Source organism: Elephantulus edwardii, unplaced genomic scaffold (assembly GCF_000299155.1).
Source record: "Elephantulus edwardii isolate Elephantulus edwardi_28Jun2011 unplaced genomic scaffold, EleEdw1.0 scaffold00030, whole genome shotgun sequence".
Taxonomy (NCBI): Eukaryota; Metazoa; Chordata; class Mammalia; order Macroscelidea; family Macroscelididae; genus Elephantulus; species Elephantulus edwardii.
The window spans coordinates 21,839,036-21,850,597 of NW_006399780.1; the positions used below are offsets into that span (position 1 = coordinate 21,839,036).

The 11,562-nt window shown below is 36.2% G+C and overlaps 1 protein-coding gene across 1 annotated transcript; it reads right to left on the reverse strand.

The window, feature by feature from the left end:
• Positions 1 to 5,300: 5,300 nt before the first annotated feature.
• Positions 5,301 to 6,242, reverse strand: LOC102864411 (olfactory receptor 6C74-like). The gene has a single exon (XM_006884007.1). It carries the CDS (start codon positions 6,240 to 6,242, stop codon positions 5,301 to 5,303), a length of 942 nt encoding a protein of 313 aa, XP_006884069.1.
• Positions 6,243 to 11,562: the final 5,320 nt, after the last annotated feature.

Consider the following 11,562-nt stretch of genomic DNA (forward strand, 5'->3'; position numbering starts at 1 on the left):
TGGGGCTTCGTCTGACATATTTTGGACATGTTGCAAGGAGAGACAGGTCTTTGGAGAGGGACATCATGCTGGGTAGAGTAGAGGGACAGCACAGGAGGGCAAGACCCTCTATGAGGTGGATTGATTCAGTGACTGGGGTAATCGGGATAGGTGTGTCAGAGGCAATGCGATTGGCACAGGACAGAGCACGGTTTAGGGCTGTTGTACCTAGGCTCGCTGTGAGTCGCAAACTACTCGACAGCACAAAACAACAAATTTTTATTGAGGTTCTTTTCTTCTAGTTTGCTGATTCTCTGTTCCTTTTTTTCTATTCTGCGTGTGTGTGTGTGTGTGTGTTTCCAACGTTCTGTGAAAATTTGTATCATCATGATATTCTGGATTGAATTTTGATGCTTTACTTTTGTTTCTTGAACTGTGTTTTTTGGTTGTGGCCTCTTTGTCTTGTGATTTATTTATTTGTTTGTTTAGTTCTTATGCCTGTTTTTCTGTAATTTCAACTCTTTCTTCCATCATTTGTAGCTTCTTGGGACTCCACGTCAGTATATTTCTTCTACCTTCCTCTCTCTGAGGTATTTATTTGGTCTGTGCCCTGGTCTCCTTTTATAGGTGATGGCTTGCTTAGTTCTTTTTCATGATATTTGAACTTGTCTGCTATTTTCTTGACATAATATGAGGTTCTTCTTGGCATGTATGAGGCATTCTGATGTGTCTAAGTAAGTAGTTGTCAGTTCCTTATCTTTATTATGCTACTGGTTGATTTGCAGAGTCTAATTCTTGCCCCTAATTCAGTTTCCCAGTGACCATTTTCTCTGCATTGGTCTGTTCCTCATTTTCTCTGGCACATTTTTTAAATCCAGTTGTCCTTCAAGAAGCAGGGAGCTGGAGTCTCCTTCTTTGCCCAACTATGATTGGTCTGGTTCTCTTTCCTTTCCCGTATTTGATGAGAGGGGTCAGTTTCCACCAGGGATAGGCAAAATTAACTGCTTCTACCTATATTCTCTCCTGAGGCTTGACTGAAATTATTGTCTCCCCTTTGGGCTGATAATGCCTCAGGGGAGCTGACTAAGACCCAGATAGGCTGACTAGGACACTTTTCTCACCAAGTCTTGATGCAAAAACATGTATGTGTTTTCTCTGATAGCTGTATTGGAGGGGTTGTTTCTTCCTGAGCAGAAATAGTATCTAGGAGCTGAGAAAGTCCCAGGAATGCTGCCTGAGCCTCTTTCCTCCCCAGGCCTCTGTGGTCAGTTGGTGCTCCCAGTGTACAGGTGGCCTATGAGGCACTTTCCTCACTGCTGGCTGATCTAAACAGCCAATAAGGCTTTCAGGTGGAGATGGAGAATTCAGAGTCTCTGGAGATTCAGTGGATTTATGGTGACCCATGAGACTCTTTTCTTGATCTGGCTTCACATAGCAGTCCCCTCTCTGCTGGCTGAAACAATTTTGACACCTGATTGAGTAACAGCCAGCAGGGCCCTTCTTTCTCTGATAGCTGCTTCCCCAGAGGTATTTTTAATGTTTACCAATCTGTAGGACTCATCTTCCAACATCTTGAAATATGTTCTACTAGAGATCAAATTGTTATAGATTGTATAGTATTCAAACAAAGAAACAGAGAAAACAAACAAACAAACAAAAAAAACAAACAACCCAGTCAAGTGTATACTAAGTAAATACCAAAAAATTCAAGAAGTTACAAAGTAACAACTCAAAAACTGAACTGGCATCAAATTGGAACCAACTCCTAGTTAACCCCATTTGGTTTATTTGCCTGTAAATTGCACAGGAGGAGATTGATCATCTTTTCTGTTGCAGCTGGTGTTGGGTTTGAATCACTACAAAAGTACAAACTTTGGGTTAACATAATACAATATCTTAGGAAATATGTCACCAGAGCTCCCCCAACAGAGTCACAGCCACATTAAAGCAGAAATAACATGGACATGGGATGTTTTCCTTTTCTTGACTATCATACTCATTGATGTGACTTGGAACTTACTAATAACTGACTTTTCAGCAAGTTTTCAAAGGCTGTGAGTTGTACAGGAGGAGACTGTCCATCTTTCTCCCACAGAGCAACTAGTAGATTTGAATTGCTTGCCTTTGACAGGGTAACACTACTATTCACCAGAGGTCTCTGGATTGACGATACATGATTATTTTTAGGTGAATAAGTCACAATCACAATATAACAGTAAAATAAATGGATATGTTGTATATCTAAATATTTCTCTTTTTGGTTGTTTTTCTATATTAGTAAAATGATTTACTTTATGTTATTTATTTTAAAGCTATGATTTGAGTGAATGTTTACAGAGAAAAGTTCTTTTACATTTAATCATTCCTATATATTTTGTTTTATTACATTAATTAGAATAATAACAATATAGCAGGACAATTTTCATTTTATCTCTGTCATTTTTTTTTCATTAATCTGAGTTACCCTTCCAGATTTTTGAGCCTTAGTCTTGGGAATATGCTGCCATTTTGATATTAAATTATTGTTTATTCTAAGGAATAATCTTTCTGATATTTTGTTCATCTTTTGATGTTGTTATGTGCTGTTAAGTTAGAACTGACTCATGGCTGATCTTCCAGTGATTTTTCAAAGGTGGTATATTGCACAGAAGGAGATTGTCCACTATTCTCCTGGGAAGTTACTGTTGGATTTTAACTGCCTGCCCTTATGTTGGCAGACTGACTATCTACTAGCTTCCTTTGTATTATTTGAAAGAAAACTGAGCCCCACTGATGTGTTTGTTGAATTTTGGGAGACATTTTTCCTCAAGTTTGAAGTTTGACATCCCTAGGGTTCCACTAGTCTCTATTAGATTAGTAAACCTGGTCCTCTTGGTTTTGTTTTTTCCCCATATACCTCCCCTCTATTTAAGACTGTGATTCTCTTCTTAAAAGTGGTCAGCAGTGGTATCTAGATATTATATAGTTGGTCTGCTATAAGAATCCATTTTGTTTGATCCATCCGTTCTTGCACCTTAGATGACTTCTTGTAGGATTTTAAGATCTAAGTAGCTATTCATAAACTTAAAACTCTCAAATGGAGCACAGTTTTATTCAGGCATCATATATTCTTCTAGTTCTAAGGTTGGAGAAGTAAAGGTTCATGTCGTCCATAAATTTTGCACCTTAGACAACTATTTGCAAGCACTTAAATCCCAGATTGCTGCTCACCAGAGTATGGTACAAAGCATCTGGAATTTTATATCAATGGCTTTGATGTCCTCAGAAATTATAGTCCCCAGGCATTATTACTAGCTTATGATTTCCCAAGAATGTTTAGTTATTATTAAGTTTACATAATTTTGCCTACTGCCAGCACCCCTATGTAAATGGAGAAGAAGATCCTGGAAGAGATAAATTGACACTGACTGTGGCAATAGGAGCATGTGTGTCAGTACAGTGAGATTAGCTCAGACTAGGGCAGGGTTCAGGGCTATTGTTCATAGGGTAACGAAGATTAATAATTGATTTGATGGCACATAATAACAATATAAATAATAAAAAATGGAATGTCCCAACAATCAGGTACAGGCTCACCACACTGTGCCAAGAAATCTAGAAGGCAGAAAGCTGGCCAATAGGTTGGAAGAAATCCTTTTTCCCATTCCCAAAAGTGAGTGATCCAACAGAAGGTGGAAATTATCAAGCAATGCTATAAATATCACAAATAAGTGATATTTCTGAATATTACTAAAAACCAGCTGGATCAGTACACTGACAGAGAACTGTCAGAAATTCAAGTTAGATTTATAAGAGCCTGGAATGTAGGAAAAATTTGCTGAAATAAGATGAATCTTGGCTGTAAACAAAGAAGAGCAGAAAGATGTTTATCTGAGTTTTATTGACTATGCAAAAAAAATTGCTTGTATTGACCACAATAAATTACAACCAACATTGAGAAGAATAGAAATCACAGAACACTTAACTGTGCTGTTGCAAAACCTATACCTAGACCAAAAAGCTGTTCTTTAAAAAGAATAAGGAAACTTTGCATGGTTTAAAAGCAAGAACCTTATACATGAGAGATGTATGCTTTCTCCATATGCATGTTGAACAAATCTTTTGAGAAGTTGTACTTTATGAAGAAGAATGTGGCACCACAATCAAAAGATGAACTCATCAACAATTTGCATTGTGCAGATGATACTACTTCTCTTGTTGAAATTGAGGAGGATGTAAAATGATTGATGTAGAAGAACAAAAAATGCTCTTCAATATGAATTACATCTAACACAAAAGAAACAAAAATATTCACAAATGGACAATAGGCAACATAATGATGCTGTAATTGTTGTTGATATTAGGTGCCACTGACTTACAGTATGACTCATAGTAATTCTATGCACTGCTGACCTAAATGCTGACCTATTTCTGTACTATGCTTATATTCTCTGACACACTAGAGTGGAATCATTTCAATCCATCTCATTGAGGTCTTCTCCTTCACTGACCCTTCAACTTTCCAAACCTGATGTCCTTTTCCAAGGAATCTCCTTGCATAGCTACATTAGAAAGTATGAAAGCTGAAACTTTAATCTTCACTTCCAAGGAGCATTCTGGCTTCACTTTTTCCAAGACATCTTGATTCGTTGTCCAGCTTTCTGATTAAGAGCATGGAGATGGAGGATAGACTGGAGTTGTCAACAATTCCATCTTACTTGGATCTACAATCAACATCCTGGGTACCAGCAGTCAAGAAATCAAAAGACATATTCATTGGGAAAGTGAACTGCCAAAGACCTTTCCAAAGTGTTCAAAAGCAATGATGTCAGTTTAAATGTGTGCCTCATTCAAGTAATTGATTTTCAATTACTTGCTATGCATCTGAAATTTGTACAATGAATAAGGATAGGAGAAGAGATGCTTATGCCTTTAGATTGTGGTGATGGACTGCCAAAAGAACTGGGTGTCAGTCTTGGAGAAAGTGTAGCCAGGTTTTTCCTTGGATGTAATAGTAAAGCTTCATCTAATATACTTAAGGTTTATTGTTAAGAGGGGCTAGTCCTAGGAAAAGGACACTATATTTGAAAGGTAGAGGGGCAGCATAATAGAGGAAGAACCTGAACAAATGGATTGATACAGTGACTGTAACAATGGGCTCAAGTGTATCAGAGATGATAAGGATGGTTCAGGATAGGGCAAGATTCAGATCTGTTTTCACAGGATTACTAAGAGTCATAGTGAACTCAATGGCACAAATATAAATACAGACATAGTCTGCCTAACCCTTGTAATGTTGTGGATAATGTTCAGTAAGTGACAGTGGTGTCCTTTTCCAAAAGCTATTTTTGTAAGGTAATAGAGATGCATTTTTTGATCATATTCTGCAGAGCTTGTTTAACTTGCTTATTTCTTAGGGTATATACAAAAGGATTTAAGAGAGGTGCAATTGAAGTGTTGAGCACTGCTATGCCCTTGTTTAAAGCTACCCTCTCCTCTGCAGAAGGTTTAATATACATAAAAATGCAGCTACCATAAGAGATGGAAACAACAATCATATGTGAGGAACAGGTTGAAAAAGCCTTCTTCCTCTGTTGAGCAGAAGGGATCTTCAGAATTGTTCTTATAATGATTGTGTAAGAGAGGACCACCAGTGCCAGTGTAATTAACAAGATGATAGTGGCTGAAATAAAACCTAACAATTCTATGGTCCGTGTGTCAGTGCAGGAGAGTTTCAGAAGAGGTGAATAGTCACATCCAAAATGATCAATACTATTGGAATCACAGAATTCCAATCCCAAACCCATGATAAGTCCAGGAGAGATTGCCAACAATCCAGCTAGCCAAGAGATAATAACCAATTGGTTACACACTCTGCTGTTCATAATTGTTGCATAGTGAAGAGGTTTGCAAATGGCTACATAGCGGTCATAAGACATGGCAGTCAAGATGAAAAACTCTGATGCACCGAAGAAGATGGCAAAAAATAATTGTGTCATACAAGCATCATAAGAAATCTTCTTATTCCTAGTGGCAATGCTGAACAGGTACCTAGGAATCCAGACTGATGTAAATGACAATTCTAAAAATGAAAAATTCCGAAGGAAGAAATACATTGGTGTTTTGAGTGTTGAATCCAGTAGGGTGAGGAGAATAATTGTCATATTTCCAATGATACTCAATACATAGGTTAGAAATAGAAAAAGGAAAATTACTATTTGCCAGTTATTATCATCTGTTAGTCCTAAAAGTATAAATGTTGTCACCATTGTATGGTTTTTCATAATTAAATGTTGTCTCAATTTCATCAGAGCATGGAAAAATTATTTGCACATTTTAAAAATGTTTTACTGAACAGAAGTTTAAAAAATAATATGAAGAAAAATAACTCAAGTAAAATGCATGGGGGTTTTTTTGGCTCCCATTATGTTAATCATTTCATGTTTTATCAGAATGTAGAATTAATCCTGTTTAACCTCCTTATTTTTCTACATACTTTTTTCACATATATTTATTTTGCTGAAAACTGGCATGCTGTTACTTAATAAAAGCCAAACCCAAACCAAACCTACCACTTTTGAGCTTATTCAGATATATGGGACCATAACAGAACTGCCCCATAGGCTATTCAAGGTTATAAGCCTTACAGAAGACTAATGCATTATCTTTCTCCCAAGGAACAGAATCAACAGTCTCAGTTAGAAGCTCAATGCATTCATTCACTGCACCAGGAGGACATTTTTACCTAATAAATATTTTTATTGTTGTGATGGTGTACCATCTTGAAGCTGACCCTCCAGTCCATTTTCAAAGACTGTTAATCATGTGGGAGGAAATTGTTCACTTTGCTCCCATGGCCTGGTGGATTTGAACCTCATTCCTTTGAGTTGGGAGTATGAGACCGTACCACTAAGCCATCAGATGCATCTGTAAGTTTCCTTTGTCTAATTTTTTTTCCAAGATGCTGAGATGGATCTTCTGCAATATCTACAAGAAAGTTTGTTTTTATTTTTTTTTTAGTTCAGACTAATTATATTTAATGTTAAAATGATAGCTCAGTGTTCAATGTTTTAGCATGTTATGTCTATGCTGTATTTTTAAAAATTATTATTTTCTGATGATATTTTTCTACTCAATCTTTGTTACTATGAGCCTATAATTACAATGTCTTTAAAAATATCAAAATTTAGACTTTTGGCTATGTAAAAATTACTATATAAATTCCAAGTTTAAATTTTACATGATATATGGAATTATTCAATTTTCAGTTAATCTCAACTTCATTAATAACTTTACAAATGTAAGAAACACTAATTTCTTTAATTAAATTAAAAAAGGGATGTGTACCAGTTAAATTATTAATAAAGTTTATTGAAAATTTCTGTTTATATGAGTATTCTAGAGTACAAATGCAAGTGTTTTTTCAGATACACAAGCTATAAGTTTATAACTAACAAATATTTGCACTGATTGAAATTCTGAATTATTTTGATCATTTGATCTAGTACTCACAATAAAATGGATTCAGCAGTAATTACTATGTATACATAACAAAAGAATACTGAAAATACTTACCATAATTCACAAAAGGTTTATTGACTGATATTTTGTAGTGTGTTCTTTATCTTAAAGATAATGAAATGATTTTTTTCTAAGTATGTATTTTTCAAACTCAAAATTTCTTTGGTTCCTCCAAATTGTTAGAGATCTTGATCATATGAAAATCCAGGAACATTTAACAATTGTCAACTGCGTAGTATATATTTCTCTTTCCATCCAGCATACAGATGGCATTCAAAGATAAAGTTCTGACTTTTAATAAAAATATATGATATCTGAGTTTCTCTCAATCATCTAATAATTAAATTCTTTTGCAAGGAAAATAGGGGTTTTTTTTACTAAATTTTCCGATTTTTTTCTCTTGAAGATACTGCAGTAAATTTTTCTTTGCCTTTTGTATTACACAGCGTATTTATTTAGGTAAAAGGCCCTAGGGATTCTAATGGAAAGTTTGAAACTAATTGTATTTGCTATGAACCTAAAAAAAAAAAAAAACACCACCAAAAAAACACAACCCACATAAACAGAGTAAATGAAGTAATCTTTATGTAATCTATCGGGAAATATGCAAGGTTAACGGTAAAATAGTGTTAATCTCCACAGGGAGAATTAAAAGTTTTAGTTACTATCTTCATCAAGAACAATAAAAATGAGAAAAATGTGAACCCAAATTTAGAATCATAAAAACCTCAAAATAGATTCATTGGTTTATGTGATTTATATTTTGCTCCTGTGTTTATTTTTCCCATTTCTTTTTTCTTACCTTCTGCTTTCATTTCTTTTTAGCTTTCTTTATTCATTTCCCCTGTTGCTCTTCTCTTTCTCTTTCACTTCTTTTTATCTTTTTGTTTTCTGTTCTAATTGCTTTCCATTTTGTACTCTTTTTTTCTTTTTTTGGTCTCTGTATTTTCTTTTAGCATCCAATCTTGGGAGTTTGGGGGGGGGATGTTTTCTGTTGTTTTATAGTATTATCCTTCTTTGATTCATCTGATGACAGATAGCATAAATATTTAGGCACACATATATCTCCTGCAATGTCTCCCATCAGGCAACTCTAAACAATAGGTCCTGCTCTACCAGAAAACACTACGTAACATAGGCATAGTCTGCCATCAGCTACATTATGTAAAGAGTGAATAGAGAACTGAACATAGATCATTTTCCTCTGTCACATATATAGTTGTTGTCATTGTGTACCTTTGAGTTAGAACTAACCCATAGTTTACCTTCCAGAGGGTTTTCAGAACAGTTAATTGCATGGTAAGACATTGCCTATTCTCCTTTGGAGCAGCTGGTGGATTCGAAGCGTGTGCCTTTGGAATTACAGCACAGCTTCTTTCCACCAGGCCAGATAAAACAATACTGTAGTTAGTGTCAGAAATCTTGGCTTTATATCCATTGCATTAGCCCTTGTTGGGGGCATGGTCTACAGGAACACTGCTCCAACATAAAAGTCTGCTGAATGATTGAGGAAACTAGAGCTTTATTTATAAAGGTGAGTGCATATAAGGCTGAATTTGTTAATTGAAACAAGTCAACTGGTATCTCATTGATTTCTGGGGCTATATTTTTTGTCAATGCCTTCAATGCCTTCAGCTTCCTCCTTCATTACTTTTGGATATTGCTTAAATAGTACTTTCTGAAAATTTTCAGTGTCAATCACTTCTTTTTGGGTACAGTGACTGTATATTTCCTCCATCTTCTTTCGATTCTTCCCAGGTCATTTAATATATTGTCCACGGCAATGAATATTCTTTGAATGAACACTCAAGAAAACAAAGGATGTATTTGTAATTGGCAAATGTGTTGCCAAGGACTTTAAAGTATTAAAAGAAAAGTGTCCATTTTATCTTTCAACATGACTTTTCCTAGCCATTGTTTGACTTTCCTGTGTAGATAGTTGTGCTATGCAAATATTATGCGAATGTATTATGTTTGCCTATTCATGAAGAGATTGGCTATCTTCCATTCTATAAGGGGATTGGCCATCTCAACAATCCAAGGGGATTGGCTACTCTTGGCATTGAATTGAGTAAGCCAACAGTGAGAATCAGACAGATCTTTCCCCAACAAGGAAGATGAAAAAGACTTAACCCTATCACCAGAAAAGTAATCTCGCCACCAGGAAAAGAGTATCCATGGAAGAACTAGAGACCCAATGTCAGATGGTGCTACCTTGGGATAGCTACTGCATTGTAACCCAAGCTAAGGGCATTTGCCCAAGTTTGTTGAATGTGTCAGGGTGGGAGGCCATAATTCTCAGGTCTGAAATCTTTTTAACACCTGCCTATAGCCATGAGTCTCAAGGCCAAGGTGCCTGTGAGCGTATTTCAGGAGCCACCTGACTGCATTCTGTTACTAATCTGGAGTATAAACTTTTGACTTTCCTAATGTGGCTCTGTGTGGCCTATGAGACAACACACCAGATTTTTAATCTAGCAAAGCAGTAAGTTGGTGTTGAGATGAATAGAAAGAGGTATAGGAACAGGGGGACATGTCTGACCTCACAGGAATTGGTTGTGTGCTACTGACACTGTGGAAAAATTCCCCTTTGTTAAGTGGATAAAGGTTAGACATGGCCATCCCCAGGTGGTCCTCTTCTTATAGTTAGGATGCCACTGTAAGGACCAAAGTGTGCCTGCCCCAGTCCATGAGGATTTTTATAACCTCTACTCACATGAAAGTTGCAAAAATGAATAGGAATGACTAGAGAAGAATTGATGCTTCTGAAATGTCATTGGGAAAAATATGGAATATATTCTGCAAAAAGTAAAAGAAAAATAATCTATCATGGGAAAAGTGCAGTAAGAATTATAGATATAAGAAAGGATGGCTAGGTTTTGCCTCATATAGTTTGAACATGATAATAAGAGAGACCATTAACTGGAGAAAGACCTCATGCATTGTAGCATGTCAGTTAAAAAGAAAACACTCAGTAAAATATATTGATACATTGACTACAACATTGGGCTCAAGCACAGATCTTCCCATTTCCTTTACTCACCCCCCTTCCACCCACCAAATTGTGAGACCCTATGTCTTCCTACCTGTCCATCCTCACTTCTCTGTTTCCAACCGTGAACCCCTTGAATTCCCACAAATGTTTTTACTACGTAAACTTCTGTTTTTACAATAATATTCCCATGTTTTATTGATCTGAGTTACTTCACTCAGAAAAATGCCTGCCAATCTCTCCCAAGTTATGTAGTAATTTCTGAAATTATTGCTTCTGAGTGATGTGTAGTGTTTAATCATGTAAATTTAGGACAATTTCTCAATCCATTCAATTGTAGCTACACATCTGGGCTGTTTCCATGTTCTTCTAGTAGTGAATGATGCTCCTGTGAATATTGTTGTTCAAATTTCCATCTGTGGCTCAGTTCTAATTTCCTTGGGACATTTTCCTAGGAGTGGAATAGCTGGGTCATATGGAATAGTGGATCATATAGAATTTCTACATTCAGCTCTTTGAGGAAATGCCATACTACCTTCCAGAATGGTTGTACCATTTTACAATTCCACCATCAGTGTATGAGAACTCCTATCTCTCCACATCCTTTCCAACATTTATCACTTGCTGTCCTATTAAACTTTGCCATGACTATTGGGGTGAGATGTGGTATCTCATTGTGGTTTTTAATTGTGCTTTGGATTTGCATCTCTCTTATTGCCAGTGATTTTGAGCTTTTTTTCATATGTTGGCTGTCTCAATGCCTTCCTCTGTGAAATGTCTTTCCATGTTCTTGTCCATTTTGTAGTTGGGTTATCAGTCTCTTTCTTGTGGAAGTCCTACAGGATTATGCAAACTTAATAGATGGTATACCAATTGACATATTTCAGTTAACAGATGCTGCCCTGGGCGTGCTCACCAAGTTGTGCCAAGAAATCTGGAGAACGACCTCTTGGCTGACTGACTGGAAGAGATCGATATTTGTTCCTATCACGAAGAAAGGTGACCCAAAAGAATGTGGAAACTACAGAAGAATCTCACTGATTTCACATGCAAGCAAGAATTTACTGAAGATTATCCAAAACCGACTGGAA

Excerpts from the sequence above, each read along its gene's own strand:
- LOC102864411 (XM_006884007.1), bottom strand. The coding sequence starts at position 6,242 with ATGAAAAACCATACAATGGTGACAACATTTATACTTTTAGGACTAACA.